Genomic DNA, 19,480 nt, shown 5'->3' with positions numbered 1-19,480 from the left:
TCGCTTGCGCCCGTGACCTTGGCGTGTGAGTGACGTTTTTGTTTATGGCGTAAAACGTTCAAATGGGTAAACGTCGTTTCACAATCAAAGGGCTAATCCTAATCAAGGTCTATTGAAAGGAAATATATATTTATGAAGAACAAAAAAAACGCATTAAGATTTACGCTGTTTTATAAGACTTTCAATTGCACAGCGACAAAAAACATTACATACAATCTTTATATATTATTTTAAATTCTAATATACGTCAAGGTAACGGCTGCATTCAAAATTTGAACAAATCTAACAATATTTTCTAACACACTTTTTACAAGATTTTTTCCTACTACATCTGTTGGCTATGTGCGCAACGCGTAGGGAGAAAACAAAAAGACATAACAACGCACGTTGTGGCAAAAATTTGACAGATAATGTATTCAAAAGTGAGGCAACAGTCGCGCACATAGCCTCTAAATATGTCAGCGTCGGTCGTATTGTTATAAAAGTTAGATTCTATGCAAATGAACCTAACCGTAGGGCACATAAAGTTGAATTTAGAATGAACAGATTCATTAAAATCGTACACAGATTATGTAATCCTAAACATGCAATAAACAGCCTTATATCATTAAGTTAAGGTTCAAAATCAAAGGTGCCTTTAAATTGCCTTATAAAATTGAATGCAGTAGCCACGAGTCGTAACTTAGCGCTAATTCTTATGTCGTCAATTTTAAAACATAATGTTTTAACAAAATCTAATAATAAGCTAGCACGAAACACCTAAACAATATCTATTCGCCTAAGAAACATGATTACATTTTAACTACAACAATAAAAGAATCTTGACCGTTTAAAGTTTGATGTCAATTTTATAAATACATTTGACAATATAGATATTTGCACCCCAGAATTATAATTTTCTAACATTCTCCTGGCAATCTTTATATAATCAACATAGTCAACTCTGCACCAATTCTGCTATACTCAACATTAAACCTTATGGGCAATACGTATCGGATATGTCGGTGCCAAAAGTGACGTTTTTGTTTGGAGTAACGTCACTTTTGATAATGACATTATCCGATCCATATCGTATCTTTAGCAAATTTTTGACGTATGTTAAAGTTCGAATTGGGCCTTTAGATAGTTACACAGGAACAGACAGTTACTGTAGTACTGGATTTGTGTGTGATTGCCTTACCCCCTTATTCATAAAACTTTATCCTCATTTAGATAAATTATGCTTTATGCCTTTGGGGCTATTCATAAATTACGTCATTTCAAATTAGGGAGGGGGGGGGGGGTCTGGACATCGGACGATGGTAGCATGACTTAGGAGGAAACGGGGTTATTCGAAGCATGATTTTTGGATTTTTGGATGATTCAAAAATCGGCAAAAATCAATGACATAATTTATGGACAGCCCTTTTTTTACAAATAAATGTCAAAATGACCTATAAGGACAAACGACTATTAGTTATTTGGGATTTGTAGCGTGTTTATGAATAAGGGGGTTTTTTTATCATAATTTCTGGTGAATAGAATTAGAATGTTACTATACTGAGAAAATACATGATGGCAAGAGCAGCTCATTATATATTAGAAAATAAGGAGTAATTTTGGGTGTGATCAGGTCTTTAGTAAATGGTCGGCATTATATATCTATATATAATTAGCGATAACATACATATTACATAATACTATTTACAATGATCGCCCGCGACTGGTCTCAGCTCGATGTTATACCTGAAAAATTTATTAAAAAATCAGATTAATTAAATAAACGTTGTAGGGTCAAGGCAGGAACAGTGGCTCAACGCAAACAGTGGCTCAGTCGCCCAAATATCGCTATACACTAGCAACCTTACGTTTTAGAATAACCATTGCTCTTTATACATTAATTACATTATACATCATTTAAAATCTTTAAAAAAAAAATTCACCTATGCCAGGTTTTTTTTTGGAATAGAGACGATTTATTTCGGCAGGTTTGTAAATCGTTAAAGCCCTTTGTCACAGAAAGAAATACAAAAACTATGCCCCGGGTGAGGATCGAACTCACGACCTTAAGATTATGAGACTTACGCGCTGCCTACTGCGCCACCGAGGCCGGTACTGAGCCGACGAAAATAGCCAACTGTTGTTGTTTTGAGTTTATCTATGTAAATATACCTACACCTGTATTTTGGTTATCTATAAAAAATAAAATTGAAGTGGAGATTTGTTTTTGGATTATCTGCTTTAGCGATACGATATAGTTTTCGAAGCAGCTGTTTTTGTACTTAATGAAAAAAAGTTGCGACAATGTTAAGGGTCGTATTCCACCTGTCCAATGTGTATTTCGCCTAACATTTAGCTTAGGGTGGTATTCCACCTGTACAGTATCTTTGGCCAATGTGTATTTTGCCTAACATTTAGCTTAGGGTGGTATTCCACCTGTCCAACGTCATCGCATCTCACTTTCTCATAAAGCAGAATGTAATTTCGAATCATCTCCAATGTCGTAGGATTTGGTAATGGTGCGATTATACTCACCGGAGACTCCTGGACCCTGGACAGGTGTAAGGTTGGCGGGGTGCGCCACACGGCGGAGGAGGTGCGCTTGAGTGCTGCGCGCTCCACGGCGGGGAATATAGCGCGCAGGTCCACGTTGTGTACGCGCACAGAGAATAACGCATCCACGAGCCCGCCGGGCAGAAGGTGCTGCAGGGCCAACTGCCGGTGCCGCGACTGGAGGAAAAATATTTGCTTTAATAACAAGCATGATCTAAATGCGCCCACAGAATAAATTGTACTAGGTACAGAAGGTTCACTCTCTAACAAAACGCGTCTATTAAAGGCTCCGTCACTCGGGCGCGTTTTGCGAGCGCTTTTACATATAAAACGCTCCCGCCCCGCCCGGAAAACGCGCCTGTGTAACGGAACCTTAAGGGGCCCATTGATTATCAGTCCGGCGGACGATGTTGGCCTGCCAGTTAAAAGCAAAATTTGATAGCTCCTAACGACTGCTTCCTCCGGCGAACTGGTAATCTGTGGGCCCCTTTAAGACAGATATGGCCGCAAGGTGGCGCAAGCGCGAGCCGGCGTCGGTTCCGTAGCAGTACGCGGCATCTACTACTGCTAGACACCAAAATTGGTGTGGGCCACATGTACTTGTAGCGACGCGAGGAAAGCGCCGATTGAACCACGCCTGCCAATGTAGTTTTATTTATTTACTAAAAACTAAGATCTCAAAGTCGAAATTATGAATTCCTTGGGGTAAGAACTAAATTCGTCCACTATTCACTTTTAATACTAATACAATAAGTCGCGGGCACAGAATAAATAATAGTACTAGGTACAGAAGATTTACTCTCTAACAATACGCGTCTGTTAAGATTAGGACAGATATGGCCGCTAGGTGGCGACAGCGCCACGCGCGGCTTATGGCTAGCCACCAAAATTGGTGTGGACCGGATGTACTTGAACTACCTGTTGCAAAGCGACGAAAACGTGGAGTGAGCCACGCCTGGCCGGGGGTTAATGTCCTTCCGGAAGCGATGACTTTTTCCATTTTTCTTAAATATAAAATTTATGTTACTAGTACAATAGTTGAGTTCAATAATACCTTGCACCAGGCGGGGGTGGGGAACTTGGGGGGTGCGTCATCATCATCATCGTCCGAGTTGAGGTGCTGGAAGCCGTCCTGCATGTACACAGGCTCCATCGGGGGCGCTTTGGTGCCATTCTTCAAAGGCGTGTGCACTGCAAACAACAAGTCAACACATTAGTCCATTCTAAATGAGAAAAAAATAAAATACATACACTGTTAGTATTCAGTACCCAAAGGGTAAAAACGGGACCCTATTAATAAGACTCCGCTGTCCGTCTGTCTGTCAGATGCTGTAACTCTAGAACCTAGACAGTTCAAATTTTCAAAGATGATGTATTTCTGTTGCCGCTATTGCTATCACGGTTCATGACATGAGATACAGCCTGGTGACAGACAGACGGACGGATAGTGGAGTCTTAGCAATACGGTCCCGTTTTTACCCTTTGGGTACGGAGCCCTAAGATCAGCCCCCCGATATGTTTAACTTACTTTTGTCAGCGTCCAGTCTTTGCTTCATCTTCTGTTTCTCGAGATACTCTTTCTGTCTCTTCTCGATTTCTTTAGCCATCATCGCAGCCTCTTTCTTCATACTGAAATATATTTCAATATTACAAGCTTTTATTTAACTTGCCCCGTTAGTTGTTTTACAGTACATATGGTGCTACTTTACCGCACTAGTGCGATAACTAGCACATTATGTAGCTATGTCGGAATCTTAAAGGGCCATATGTACTGTAAAACGTTGTACTATGCGTGTGCGCATTTCCTATTTTTGGCACTTATTGTATCGTAATATACTATTCTTTATTTGATAAAATATAAAAATAGAAGCGTGACAAAGTGGTCAGTAACTGTAGCCGCCGTGCACGTCAGGATCTCGACGACTCAAATAAAAAGCTTCGATTTGAAGTAAACTATTATAATTTCAGTAGGTACTGGTTTTACAAGGGTTCCTTGACTAAACGGTTAAATGTAAAAGTGGTGTGGTGATTGTATGGAGGCTGATGAAAGAGTGATTTGCATAATTTGAATGTCCGAAAATAGTGGTTAAGATTTGGGTGCCTCTAATTGGCCGCGATACATAATATGTGGAGCGCTCCTATTGGTGCTTTAGAAAAAGCTTCCAAATACTAGCCGAGCCCGACGGCTGCGTTTAGTTACTGTATTATACAAATAAAGGTTGCGTTCGCAACAGTAACAGACAATGAAAAGAATTATGACCCAGTTGAGTGTGTCGTATGGTACAAACAGCAACACTCCTATAACTGTACATCCGTGGACTTTATTACAATAGGCATAAGGTCTACCGATGAACAGTAAACATTGTGGCCATGGTGCTTACGCCTCGCTTTCCTCTTGCTGCTTCTTCCTGGCCGCGTCGGCCCGCCGCTGCTCCTCGGCGAGCCGCGCGAGCCGCGCCTGCTCGTCGGCGCGGCGCCGCTCCTCCGTCTCCGCCACTTTACGCGCTAGCTCTTGCTTTTTCTAAAACATACGTTTATACACTTAGATAGGAAAATGTAATTAAAAATACATGCTTTAGGTTACGAGGTTAATATGTTAGGCATACTGTTTTTATTAAGGCAACAAAACAGAGTTGCTAATTTTGATTTTAAAAAATCAATGAAATTGGTGTATTTCATGGAACAATTTACTTACCCTTTCTACCTCCTTCATTTTTTCTAGTTTCCCTTGATCAGCATGGGCTTGTTTCTCCATCCTGATGACAAACATTCACACGTTTAGAAAAGATTAATTCTCCAAACCAATAAAAAAAAATTAGAGTTTTGTGTCCATACATGACATTTAAGATAGTCTACCACGGAAGTCAATCAAAATCTAGTTTTTTTCCCCAGCCTGTTTTAGTGTCCTACTGCTAGGCAAAGGCTTCTCACCACGACTCCCGATCTAACGACTCTCTCGGCCAGTTGTTGAGGATGGTGTCTAGGTTTAAAATCTAATAAAACCTCATAAAACCACGAAAGACCTGTACGGAATTTCTATGGAGCTTTTATTCATCGCCGCGGCTCCCCTGTCACCAGTACTAGCGGGTCTGTTTAACCAATGTATCTTTGAAGGTGTGTTTCCCTCCCCCTTGAAAATGAGTAAAATATCTCCTCTGTTTAAGGGGAAGGGAAAAAGAGAAGACATTGATGCCTACAGGCCCGTCTCCATTATACCGGCGGTGGCAAAAGTATTCGAGAACGGTCTTAGTTCTCGCTTAATGGAGTTTTTAACAGCCACTGATGCCCTGTCCGAACGTCAATACGCCTACCGCGCGGGCCGCTCGACGTGTGCGATGACGCGCGAGTTGGTGCGCCGTGTGTTGGATGCTCGAGAGTGTGGCCAGCAAGTCGCAGCGTTGTGCTGCGACTTATCGAAGGCTTTCGATGTAGCAGACCACGGCGTACTCGCTATTAAGCTACGACATTACGGCATTGGAGGCAAGGCCCACGCACTCGTATGTGATATGCTGCGCGGACGGTCACAGGTGGTTGTGTCTGATGGAGGCAGAGTGAGGTCAGAGCCTATATCTACAACAATGGGCGTTGCCCAGGGGTCGTCGGTATCCAATATACTTTTCTCATTGCTTCTTAATGATCTTCCAGAAGCCATAGTAGAGGGAGAAGTATATATGTATGCCGACGACGTAGCCGTGGTAGTGTGTGCACCTGACATTGACAAACTCGAGCAATGTCTGAATAAAGTCGCAAATCAGGTGTCACAGTACTTTAGAAGCAATGGCCTGGTACTAAACCTTAATAAAACCCACTTTCTCCACTTCTATCTCGGGGGTAGAGGCCCAAGAAACCTTGGAGTGTTTGTGGATGGTGTCCAAGTGGGTCAAGTGCAGAATACCACCTTCCTGGGTTTTGGGCTCGACAGAGGACTGCAGTGGGAATCGCACATAGGCAAAGTGTGTAACAAGCTAGCAAGTGCCTGCTTTGCCCTGCGACGTCTGGCGAGAGTGGTGCCCAGGAGGGTGGTGCGGTCTTGTTACTTTGCCACTGTACACTCACTCCTACAATACGGCGCAGAGCTGTGGGGCCGCGCTGCCGAATGGGATCGTGTCTTTCGCATGCAAAAGAGAGCCGTCCGAGCGATTGTGCAAGTGAGTCAGAGTGACTCTGCGAGACCTCACTTTAAGGACCTTGGGATACTCACTCTGCCCTCCATTGTGATTTTCCAAGTAGCTACATACGTGCGGTGTCACCTTGACGAGTACTCGAGTGGATCCGATATTCATGGACGAAACCTGCGAAACGCCCGAAAACTCGTGGGCGTGAAGCGTAGATTGGCAAAATCCGCAAAACTCACCCATGTAATGGGACCAGCCGTTTACAACCGTCTGCCACCACACGTCACAGATGCGCCGTCACTGACCAGCTTTAAATTTAGGCTTAAACGATGGCTTGTAGAGCACACTTTCTACAGTTTTGCAGACTTTATGAATTAAGTTATTACCTATGTTACCGTAGGTACCTATATCTTTATTTGACATTTTATTTATTGTTCTAATTCTAATTTTATTTTAATTTAAATTTATTTTGTTCTATACCTACTTTGATGTAACATTGTAAAATGACATGTAATATGAATTATTATTAATAAACGAATATGAAATACGAATATGAAATAATAAGAAATAAAAATAAAGTACCTATCCCTCGCCTGCGCCTGTAGCGCGGCTCTGCGTTCCTTCTCGGCCGCTTCTCGCGCCGCTGCGGCGGCCGCCATTTTCTCTTCGCGCTTTCTAAAAAAAAAAAGTTTTTAAATCTGACTGCGCACGGCCAGCCGCAGTGGAGATCGTTGGCTAAAGCGTGTGTCCAGTAGTGGAAATCCAACGCTCAATATGATGATAATGATGAACAGCGAAAGTTGATTTGTCAGGCATTATTATTGTTGCTCTGACTTTGGTATGCCGACGGAAATTTTTCAAAAAGTGCGAAGTTTCCACATGATTACGGAAACTTGAAAAAAATATGAGATTTTTGTAAGGGAATCAAATTTTTTTATATTAACTCACATTTATAGACGGATCTAACTCGAATTTTATTAAATTGCCTTTATTTGCCGACGTTTCGACACAGGTTTCACTGGTCAAAACGCGAAACGTTTGAATATTATAATTTTTTTCATTTCATAATGCAAGTTGCCTTTGTTTCCTGTGAAATTTCCCCAGAACTTTTTCAAGTCTTTTGGAAACTTTCCGCAACTTCTGTGACTTATTTCCGTTCTCACCGTTTCTGCATCTCCTTCTTAGCCTCCAGCATGGCTTCCTTCTTCTTCCTCGCGTCATCTTTGCTGAGCAGCTCCTCGCGGGCTTTATTAATGGCGGTCACTTTAGACGCTGAAGCTGGCAGCGTCTTTACAGGGGGCAGCTTCGCGGTCGGCTTTGTGGCTGAACTTGATATCTGGAAAATAAAAAAAGGTAGTTTTTACATATTTTAGAAGATAAATGTAACATTAGCATTACACTGACAATACAAAAGTAATTTGTTTCATCTGAAAAGGTCACGCACATGCCAACAATATTTAACCTAGGGTTCTTTGACTTTACGGGGTTCTTGGATTTGTATTCCTTTGGTTTTAACACCATGTACTTATGTTAGGGCTCACCTGAGTGGTCTTGCCGTTGAATATCATGTTGTTCATCTTCGTGAGCGTGTCCGCCGACAGAACCTGCTTGGATATTATTTTGTCGGGCGGCGTACTGTTTTCTGTTTCGGCGGCCTGTCAAATTTATTAAAAAAATTGCACGCCAATTAAAACTATGTAGCAATATACATTTAAGATTTTTCAAAACACAATTAGAAGTTATATTACCTTTTTGGCCATAGCTCTCGTTTTTGTCCTAGTGGTCCTGGCGGCCATCTCTTCAAATTGTTGTACTTTGGCTTTTACAGCAGAACTGCAAACAAAGCACACGTACAAATGTACTTTTTAGGATTTCGCCAGCAAACATTAACCAAATAAGATATTAGCTATCAAGTTAATGCATGTCATGCGTTTTTCATACCGAATTCCGTGTATTCTAACCCTGGCTCGCCTTAATGACTGCTTGAGTGATATGATTAGGATGCAACCGGAAAAGCGGTGAGACTCAGACCGCTTTCACACTGACGTCCAGTTTTTTGCGGGTACGGTTTTTTGCAAGAAGCGCTGGTGGTCTAGCGGTAAGAGCGTGCGACTTGCAATCCGGAGGTCGCTGGTTCAAACCTCGGCTCGTACCAATGAGTTTTCCGGAACTTATGTACGAAATATCATTTGATATTTACCAGTCGCTTTTCGGTGAAGGAAAACATCGTGAGGAAACCGGACTAATCCTAATAAGGCCTAGTTTCCCCTCTGGGTTGGAAGGTCAGATGGCAGTCGCTTCCGTAAAAAGTAGTGCCTACGTTTCTTGGGAATAATTGTCAAGCGGACCCCAGGCGCCGGGATAACGCGAGGAAGAAGAGGTTTTTTGCAGGATCCCGTTTTAGCAGTATAGGTGCTAATATAGTAACTTTCACACGCGGATTCTGTTTGCAGGATCCTGCATGCATACTACAGAAAACGGGATCCTACAAAAAACTGGACGTCAGTGGGAAACACTCACCCACACACTTCCCCACACCACACACAGACTTCGCTGGTTCGGTCACCTATTAAGAATGGGAGAGGATCGGGCTGCCAAGAGACTTGGGAAGACCGACTGGTGGCCGCCCGGTAGGTCGGCCCAGGTACCGCTGGGGAGACAGGGTGTAAGCGGATCTGTGTCAGCTTCAAGCCGATAATTGGCAGGAAACGGCGCAGGATCGGGAAAAGTAGCGTACTCTCGTTTCGGAGGCCAAGATCCTCTTTGGATAGCTGAGCCATCAAAACCAAAATATTACTTTGCTAATCCATTTTTTTATTTCTTTTTGCATGTAAAAAATACGCAAGTAAGTATAACGGGTTAGCACTGATTGATTAGCACGTTATCTTTTACGCGGATTAGCAAAGTAATATTTTGGTTTTGATTAATATGGATTTCCGCAAAGTAACGCCTGATTCTATTCACTAGCTGAGCCATATTTGTAGTAGTAGTGGACGGACGACCTTGTTAAGACCGCCGGAAGACGCTGGATGCGGGTCGCTTCCAACCGGTACGAATGGAGGTCCAAGGGGGACACCTATGTTCAGCAGTGGACGTCTTATGGCTGAGATGATGATGATGATGATTAGTAGTAGTAGTGGGTAACAGCTTACGTGGGTTCCTGTTGTTTGTGGTCCTTGGTGGGCGTGCAGTACTCCTCGCTGTTGTCGTCCGTCAGCAGCGACAGGTCGTCCGTCATGTTGGGCGTCGCGCCCTCTGAAAACAATGCCCATATTTTATATATACATATACAGGGTGTTTGGAACATCGTTTGCCAAATTAAAACGGCAGATAGGTTGAGTCATTTGCTATCTTCTCAGGCCTAGAAATGTTTAATTTGGTGCACATTTTTTTTTTGACTTCTATGCCAGTAGTAAAAAAAACTATGGCCAATTTTGTTTTTCTAGGCATGAGAAGATAGCAAATGACTCAACCTATCTACCGTTTTAATTTGGCAAACGATGTCCCAAACAACCTGTATTTATTTCGTACCAACTACCAAGTTTAGTAGTGAAAGATAAAGAAAAGAACAAATACTAAAAAAATACTAAGAAGTAAGAAAAAATATTTTTAATTCCATTCTCGTTTTTTGCAGCATTTTTCTTTTCCATACGTTTATGTTTCGTTCCATTCACTACACGCATCTTTATCGACGCATATTATTAAGGTGGATGTCTAGGGATGGGATGCCGATTATCAGCCAAAAGATGGCGTCACTGTGCACGAATTGTGGATTTTCACTATTTCTCCCAAAATACAAAGTTTCATAAGATGTGTTGATATGTGCGAAAACTATAAAAAATACTACATCCAAATCGAGACATGTTCAACTCAACATTGTCTCATTTCGTTATTACCGAAATCCAACTGCAAAATATTGCAATTTCTTGCATTCACGCACACTTACGTACTTAAAGTCACCTTAAAGTCAGTGTCAAATGTCAGCAGATTCGTAATGTTACAGTAAAGTAACCTAGAGGGCGCAGCGGATGAAATGTTTATTGTTGAAAAAAGATTGGAAATTAAATAATAAATTCTTGTTTGAGCAACGATTAAGAATTACAAGGCATTCAGAATCAACTAATGTTTTCGACCATCAACTGTCATGTGCTCGTGGCACACGTAGCCTCTATTTTGAAAAAAATCAGATCGTAGCTAAGATACATGGTTCAAACCCCGACAATGCCTATTTTTTTTTATTTTATAATTTTAGCATTCTCTTTTGAATTATTTTAAGCGTATGTTATTCTTCGAAACTAAACTTAGGTGAGTAAAACATTTTCAGTATTTTAATTATTTTTTAATAATATTATGGGAAGATTTATAATAAAAGTATTTTTATTTTCCGGTTTTCAAAGGATATAAATAATGATTAAAATAATTTAAAAAAAGTCATGCATGAGGCTAATTAGGATCGCAGAATAGGTACATAAGAAGTCAACTATCGACGAAGTATAGCTGGTCAAGCAGATCTTGTCAGTAGACAAAGGCGGCAAATTTGAAAAATGTAGGCGCGAAGGGATATCGTTCATAGAACATTTGGATTTCGCGCCTTTTTTTACTGACAAGATTTGCTTGACCAGGTATAAAATAAAAGTTTCCGAAATTTTCTTGAAATGATATACCTACATGAAATAATCAAATACAACACATTTACTTAAAATAACTTTTAAAATAAGGCATATAAAATTACCAAAAAGATGAAATAAAATAAATAAATAAATACAAAAAGAAATCTTCGTTCGTGGTTTGAACCCTGTCATTCTGTTCAACTTGTTAGACTTATTCTCAATAGCTAAAAGCCACTAGACCATTTGACCATAGTAGACCCGGGCGAAAAATGCCTTCTTATTTAAGTAACCCATTACTGTCAAAAATATCAAGTTTGAATTGATTTGAAATATAATTTTTCATTGTCGACTTATTGATATCCAAACGTTGCGAGCATGTTGTACTTTAAACCATTTGGCAACGTCGCACGGCGAAATCTTCTGAAAATGTATGTCCTTTTATATTTTGATATTTATGGATATACTAGCTGTTGCCCGCGACTTCGTCCGCGTGGAATCTTATCTTCAACATTTTACATCTTTAGTACCAATAATTTTCATATCCAAGCAATGTTGAAATTATAAGTACTTTTCTTTTTTAGCAAGTTGTATGAAGTTTGAAGTCAAGTGGATTTTGATGTTGGTTGCTGAAATTACTTTTCTTGTGTTCTCATAATAGGTACCTATGCCCTTATACAAAGATTCAAGTTCCGCACTCACAAAATATCTGATCTCCATACAAACGTGCAACCCCTTTCTCATCACCTTGGGGCATGATTTTCAAAAATGCTTGAATTAGTTTCCATGTTTTTTTAATTTAAAACGTTTTTACAAAGTTTCAAGTTCCTTGCTTAAAATAAAATTAGCACCCGCAGACGAATTTTCATCCCCCCGTTAACCCTCTTAGGGGTTGAAATTCCAAAAACGTTGCAATTACTTTTTTTTTATAATCGGCTATTATGCCTTTCTAAGAAGTTTCAAAACCATTTGTAATGGATTCAAACTTTCAACCCCTTTTTAACCCTGTTAGGGGATGAATTTTACAAATCGCTGAAATCACTTTTCCTTTCTTCTAATAATATCCCTAAATACAAAGATTCAAGTCCTACACTCGAAAAAATGTTTGATATCCATACAAACTTTCAACCCCTTTTTCACCACCTTAGGGGATGAATTTTCTAAAACGCTGAAATTAGTTTTCTTGTATTTGAATTTGATACTTTTTTACAAAGTTTCAAGTTCCTAGCTTAAAATAAAATTTGCACCCGAAGACGAACTTTCATCCCCTTTTTAACCCCCTTAGGGGTTGAATTTACAAAAACGTTGCAACCACTTTTTTTGTAATGGGCTATTATGCCTTTCTAAGAAGTTTCAAAGCATTTATAATGGATTAAAATTTTCAACCCCTTTTTAACCCTGTTAGGGGATGAGTTTTACAAAACCCTGAAATTACTTTTCTCGCCTTCTAATAATATCCCTAAATACAAAGATTCAACTCAACCACTCGAAATTTTTTTTATTTCCATACAAACTTTCAACCCCTTTTTCACCACCTTAGGGGATGAATTTTCTAAAACGCTGAAATTAGTTTTCTTGTATTTTAATAATATATCTTTTTACGAAGTTTCAAATTCCTAGCTTAAAAGAAAACTTTAACCCCATACAAACTTTCATCCCCTTTTTAACCCCCTTAGGGGTTGAATTTCTCAAAATCGCTTCTTATCTCTTGTACACTTAATAAATGCAATCTGGTGTGCAAATTTCAACTTTCTGGCTTTTGTAGTTTCGGCTCTGCGTTGATGAATCAGTCAGTCAGTCAGTCAGTCAGTCAGGACACTTGCATTTATATATATAGATGAGGATTCTTCTACTTATGTTGCAAATTGATTAAATTATCGAGAGAAAAATGCTAATGCAAAGAAAACAAGAAATATCCGTTACATTTCTCATCCTACATTTCTGGTCTTTGAGCCGGATTCTCTTCTCTTCTTTTCCCTTTTCTCACCTCATACATTCATTGCGAATCGTTCTCCTCCCGCACCGCCCTTATAAATATTGCCTAAAATATTCTTTATTTACGCTCCCGCAGTTTAGGTATTTATTTATATGAGTATTATTTTTCTCCGCGCCGCCCTTATAAACTAGTTACCTAAACATAATTTATTAACCGCACCCGCAATTTAGGTATACTTATGTTTATAAGAGTGTATCCTTATATAGGAACATAAATTGTTTTACCGCATAACTTAACCCGTCTCCTGCACTATGGCGAAAGATACAAAAAATATCGAAAGCGTCGACAGCGCGTATTATGAAGATGAGTTGTTGATGCTTGAAGCAAAACGCAATATCTTCTTTGAACTCGTCCAGGGCATTTACAATAAATCGCTAGTAGTTGATACAGATGCAGACAGTCGCGAGAGTTTCCTTGCCGCTGCGGAAAATATCGACGAACTTCGCTCCGAGTTCAAAGAGGTTGTCAATGAGTATAATCGCACGTTGCTAAGGGCTAGAGCGGCTGCTGTCCCTAATTATCAGCCGATTATAGCCTTCGAAGATTTGTACTGCCGCATCAGGAGAGCGGTTAAGCGGCTACAACCAGCCGCACCGCCGGCCTCTTCGCCACCTTCTATAGTGGAGAGAGCCAGACCTTCTTTGCCAACGATGGAACTGATAGCGTTCGATGGAGACATACGTAACTGGCCGCTGTTCTACGCTAGTTTTAAATCTAGAGTGCACGACAATCTGTCGCTTACCGACGAAGAGAAGCTTTTCTACCTTATTGGGAAATTGTCACCAAAAGCTCAAGCTGTCTTCGCGGGTATAACTCCGAGCGCTGAAAACTATCAGCTTATCCTCGATAGTTTAATTGACAGATTTCAAGACAAGCGCACTCTTGCCTCGACCTACATGGATCAAATGCTCAATTTAAAGGTTAATTCTAACTTTCAGACATTCATCGATAAATTCGTCACAGCTGCGAATGCGCTTAGAGCGCTTAAGCTTGATGATCTAAGCGACTTTATGCTTCTGCATATAGCATTAAAAAAGTTAGACCAGGAATCTCTACGAGCATTTGAAATGCTGCACCGCAATACGAAGCTGCCTACCTTTCGTGATCTGTCAGATTTTATGAAGAGTCAGTTTAGGATTTGTCAAAATGTGCAACCATGTACCGCCGTCTCCGCCGCCGTAAATCCATCGCGCGAAAAAGGTGTTAAGTCGTCTCAACCGCGTAGTGCCGCACCAAAACTACAAAGTTATGTCGCTTGCGCGAGCACTACTAAATGTTTGTGTGACATTATTGTCCATGAACATTTATTTAAATGTCCGTCCCTTAACAACTTAACGCCTTCCGAACGCTTCAAACGCGCTAAAGAGCTTAAGGCATGTGTTAACTGCCTTAGTATCAAACACCGCACCCGCGAGTGCAATTCCGAGGTGAAATGTCGAGTTTGCCATCAAAAGCATCATACTCTGTTGCATTTTGACAACGACAAGGATGAAAAAGCTACGACATCTGATGTGACAAATACATCTGCGAGCGCCGCGGCTAAGTCGTCTTCACCGCCGGAGAGCACATCTTGCAACACGTCTATCGTGACTCAAGCACTAGCGGCCTCTAACAATAAGATGTCAAATCAAAACTCAACATCTTCGTGTGATACGGTTTTGCTGTCCACCGCAAAGGTTATCGTCCGCGATAATAAGGGTGGAACACAAGTCATCAAATGTTTACTTGACACCGCGTCACAAAGTAACTTCATTACTGAGGAGTGTTGTAAGCGATTAGGTCTGAATTTTAATAAAAGACCAAGCGCTGTATTTGGCATTGGAAAAACTAAAAAAATTGTTAAGGGTAACGCAGATATTCAAATATTTTCGCGGTTTGACGAAAACGTCAACTTTGACGTTTCGAGTCTTGTGGTAGATCGCATCACCGACGACTTGCCGTCAGTGCCCGTGGACATGTCGACCCTCACGCATGTTCATGGACTTCCTCTGGCTGACGACACGTTGGATACGCCCGTCGCAATTGATGTCCTGGTGGGTGCAACTATATTCCCGCATTTGTTGTTACCGCACATTGTCAAAAGCGACGTGGACCATATGCCACCGGCTATTCAGACGGTATTGGGGTATATTTTAATGGGTTCGGTCCCTGCTTTACAGGCACCGCGTAAATATACTTCGGCATGTTGTACTTCCGTTCAGGACTCCATGGACTACCTCCTCAAAAGGTTCTGGGAGATCGAGGAAGTATCCGCTCCGCCCGCTCAAAGTCAAGATGAACTTGAATGCGAGGATTACTTTCGCGCTACCACCACGCGCGACGCTAGTGGCAGATATACTGTCGCATTGCCTTTCCGAGATGACGTGTTCAAGCTTGGAGAGTCGCATTCTGCTGCTAAGAGGCGCTTTCTTTGCCTTGAAAGGAAGCTAGAGTTATCGAGTATGTTACGTGCCGCCTATGACGATATCATTCGGGAATACGTCAGTAAGGGTTACATATCGGAGGTAACTAACGCCATGAACGCCTCACCAGCTATCGCGTACACAATTCCTCATATGGCTGTCGTGCGCGAGGACAAGGCAACGACCAAAGTGCGCATGGTCCTGGACTCGAGTAGCAAGACAAGCACAGGCCTGTCGCTGAATGATGTATTGCACTCAGGGCCCAACCTTCAAGGGGATTTGTTTTCAATCCTTCTGAACTTTCGCTTATTCAGAATAGCGCTTTCGGCCGATTGCCGTCAAATGTTTTTGCAGATTGGTGTTCGCGAAGCGGACCGCCAGTTTCAGCGAATCTTGTATAGATTCCGCCCGGCAGATCCCATTACCACGTACGAGTTCAATCGTGTGTGTTTTGGCATGAAGTCGAGTCCCTATCACGCGCTCCGCGTCGTCCGTCAGCTGATTGCAGACGACGGACATAAGTATCCCAAGGCCGCAGCGATTGCATCCTCCTGTACTTACATGGATGACGTATGTTTTAGCATTATGTCAGATGACTCGCAACAGCAGGATGAGTCTGTTGCTATTACCGCGGCTAAGGAACTGATTGATCTATTCAAATGCGGTCAATTTGATCTTGTGAAATGGACCTGCAATTCAGACGCCGTGCTACGCGAAATACCCGCTTCGCACCGGGCTTCCGTAGACATTGAAATCGACCCAGGGGTCTCCCAAAAGGTTCTTGGCTTATGTTGGAATAAGTCTGGTGATTATTTCCATTTCAAAGTGACAGAGCCAGACTCAACGTGCACTAAAAGGACGATCTTGTCCGCAGTGGCACGTCTATGGGATAACGTGGGCTTAGTAGCTCCAGTTGTCTTATATGCAAAACTCCTCATCCAGGAGCTTTGGTTGATCAAATGCGACTGGGATGAGACTCCCCCGCCCCATATTGTGGATTTATGGGAACGATTCTGTTCAGAGTTGCCAAAACTCAATGAAATCCACATACCGCGTCATCTTGGAGTAGTACAGGGTTGTACTATAAACCTTTTAGGCTTCGGTGATGCATCCGAGCGTGCATATGGAGGTGTAGTATACCTTCAGGTTCTAAAAGGAGACGAAGTGACAACTCGGCTGGTGTGTTCCAAGTCGAAGGTCAGTCCCCTTAAAACAGTCTCAGTTGCGAGATTAGAATTGTGTGCTGCAGTCCTCCTGGCGAAGCTCATGCGGAAGGTGCAAGATAACTTCGAACCTCGTTATAAGATCAACGAGATCTACGCGTTTACTGACTCGAAGGTTGCCCTCTGCTGGATTCAGTCATCACCACACCGCTGGCAGACGTTTGTTGCCAACCGGGTAGTTAAGATTATTGAAGCTATTCCGGCCAGCTGCTTCCATCATGTGGCGGGCTTGGAAAATCCCGCGGATTGCCTGTCCCGTGGACTGACGCCTGCTAAGCTAGTGGATCATCCTTTGTGGTTCACGGGACCAGCTTGGGCTTCCAAGCATCCATCAGAGTGGCCTTTAAGGGAACTCGATCGAGAGTCCATCGGTGAAGTGCCGGAGCTTAAGCCTCTTGCACACGCTACGACTACGGATATGCCAGAGTCACCACTTTATTCGCTCGCTCAGCGGATATCATCGTGGTCACGACTATTGCGTATCATCGTATACGTGTACCGCATTCTTAAACCGAAACCGCGATCCACGGCACTTACTCGGTCTGACCTAGAGTTTGCTGAAGGCAAAATTCTTTCATCGTTACAAAGTCAACACTTCAGCGACGATATTGATAAAATTAAAAGCAAGAAGTGTTGTTCGCCTGCCTTACAAAAGCTTAAACCGTTCATGGATAAAGACGGTCTGATTCGTGTTGGAGGCCGACTGTCAAATGCTGACTTGGAATATACGCAGAAACACCCAATTGTGCTTCCCCGACGTGATCATGTAGTTAATCTGATTGTCGATTACTTCCACAGAAAGCATTTGCATGCCGGTCCTGAGGCATTGATGTCTATACTTAGGCTTCAGTATTGGATACTATCGGCTCGTCGTGTCATTCGTGACCGAGTTGCCAAATGCAACACATGTTTCCGAGCGAATCCACAATCGTCTTTCCCGCTCATGGCAGACTTGCCGAGCTGTCGCGTGAATAAGGTGGATAAACCTTTTACGCATACGGGGTGTGATTATGCAGGGCCCTTGCAGTACACACCTACTCGTGGCAGAGGAGTCAAGAGTCGCAAGGCTTGGTTATGCATCTTCACTTGCCTCACGACGCGCTGCATTCATATCGAGATAGCGACGGAATTGAGTACCGCTAACTTCTTGGCTGCTTTAAAGCGCTTCTTGGCGCGGCGGGGCCCCGTCCAATGCATGTATTCGGACAATGGGACTAATTTTACCGGCGCCAACTCTTATATGCGAGACCTCTACAAGTTTTTGGACGATCATCGTCCACATCTGGAAATGGAGCTCGCGGAGAACCGCATTGATTGGAAGTTTATTCCTCCCGCTTCTCCACACTTTGGAGGCGCGTGGGAGAGCATGGTGAAAATAGTCAAAAATCACCTTTTCAAGGTAATCGGTACGCAAATACTGTCATACGAGGAACTTCTGACTACGCTTGCGCAGATAGAGGCTCTGGTAAATTCACGACCACTGACAGCCCTGAGCAGTGATCCCGCTGAGCCGTCGGCTCTCACTCCGGCTCATTTTCTCAACACTGCTCCGCTGTTGTCTTTACCTGTTCCATTGGTGGAGTCAGCCAATTTACGTGACCGACATGCCCTCCTGGATAAGATAGTGCAGTCTTTCTGGCAACGATGGCGTGCAGAGTATCTGCATCAGTTGCAGTCTCGAGCTAAATGGACCACGCCATCAGTTCCCATCGTAATTGGCACTGTGGTTGTTATAAAGGTAGATAATGCGCCGCCATTTTCATGGCCTTTAGGCGTTGTGGAGGCAGTGCATCCTTCGAAGGACGGCTCAACCCGCGTTGTCACTGTCAGAACAAATAAAGGAAGTTTTGTCCGTCCTGTCGTGCGATTGTGCCCACTGCCTAACCAATAATATGTATATAGTATAATTCGTTAGGATAATACTTTTCTTTTAGTTTGTTATTTCGCTATTGTTGTGAATGATCGTTTAGTTTGATGAGAAGGGTTATCTCTTACTTTATTTAGTTTTGTTTCCTTTAAAGGAACCCTTTAAAGCCGGGGGGGAATGTTCGCGCCCCTTTTCATTCATTATCATTCACATTCATCCATATCGCTCACTCTTTCTTTCATTAACATACTCGACCTCATTTCTCATGTCACTCGCCTTTTGCCGACCTCCTTTTAAGCGCCAAAAACGTAATAAAATTCAAATCGAAGTCAGTGCTGTCAGTCATGAAAAATATACGTCTAAAATATATCGTAAAATGGTAAAATCGATTCGCGAGTGAGAATAAGGTGAAAATAAGTGGAGGATATAACGAACCAACCACTCATCTGGCGGCCGCCACCAAGAACCATTAAAAATACATTGAGGTAAGGTCGGCCCCATTAAAACATAAACTAACACTCATAGCCATAGTCCCTGCTATCTTCGGGCTGCACTACCGCAGGTCCTTCAAGCGTACATTCCGCACCAGATTCGGTTAAATTGTGTTCTAATGTATGGGGAAGATAAACTAATTATAGCCAGCCTTTTATGAATGTAGTATGATACCTTAGGGTATGGTGCTTTACGCACACTAGCGTCCCTTCCCCTCCCCCTGACGTGAGTCCAGAAACGTGAGTG

General features: G+C 42.2%; 1 protein-coding gene and 1 non-coding gene across 3 annotated transcripts in view; both read right to left on the bottom strand.

Moving 5' to 3' along the window:
• Positions 1 to 1,365: 1,365 nt before the first annotated feature.
• The window catches only part of LOC134679489 (inner centromere protein B), a 31,118-nt gene continuing 13,003 nt past the window's right edge, over positions 1,366 to 19,480 (bottom strand). Inside the window, exons 13-23 of one of the 2 annotated variants that reach the window (XM_063538421.1) lie at positions 9,800 to 9,902; positions 8,396 to 8,480; positions 8,189 to 8,302; positions 7,811 to 7,983; positions 7,230 to 7,322; positions 5,228 to 5,288; positions 4,914 to 5,053; positions 4,061 to 4,161; positions 3,587 to 3,723; positions 2,515 to 2,709; positions 1,366 to 1,725 (exon numbers count right to left, since the gene is read on the bottom strand). In XM_063538421.1, coding sequence (XP_063394491.1) covers positions 1,720 to 1,725; positions 2,515 to 2,709; positions 3,587 to 3,723; positions 4,061 to 4,161; positions 4,914 to 5,053; positions 5,228 to 5,288; positions 7,230 to 7,322; positions 7,811 to 7,983; positions 8,189 to 8,302; positions 8,396 to 8,480; positions 9,800 to 9,902 — 1,208 coding nt within the window. In that variant the 3' untranslated portion in view covers positions 1,366 to 1,719. The remainder of the gene's footprint in view (positions 1,726 to 2,514; positions 2,710 to 3,586; positions 3,724 to 4,060; positions 4,162 to 4,913; positions 5,054 to 5,227; positions 5,289 to 7,229; positions 7,323 to 7,810; positions 7,984 to 8,188; positions 8,303 to 8,395; positions 8,481 to 9,799; positions 9,903 to 19,480) is intronic. The other variant, XM_063538428.1, reaches the window with a different exon arrangement.
• Trnam-cau (transfer RNA methionine (anticodon CAU)) lies at positions 2,017 to 2,089 on the bottom strand. Its single transcript has one exon. It is a non-coding gene; the product is annotated as a tRNA-Met (tRNA).

Source organism: Cydia fagiglandana, chromosome 2 (assembly GCF_963556715.1).
Source record: "Cydia fagiglandana chromosome 2, ilCydFagi1.1, whole genome shotgun sequence".
NCBI classification, from domain to species: domain Eukaryota; kingdom Metazoa; phylum Arthropoda; class Insecta; order Lepidoptera; family Tortricidae; genus Cydia; species Cydia fagiglandana.
This window is presented reverse-complemented; position numbering and strand designations above follow the sequence as displayed.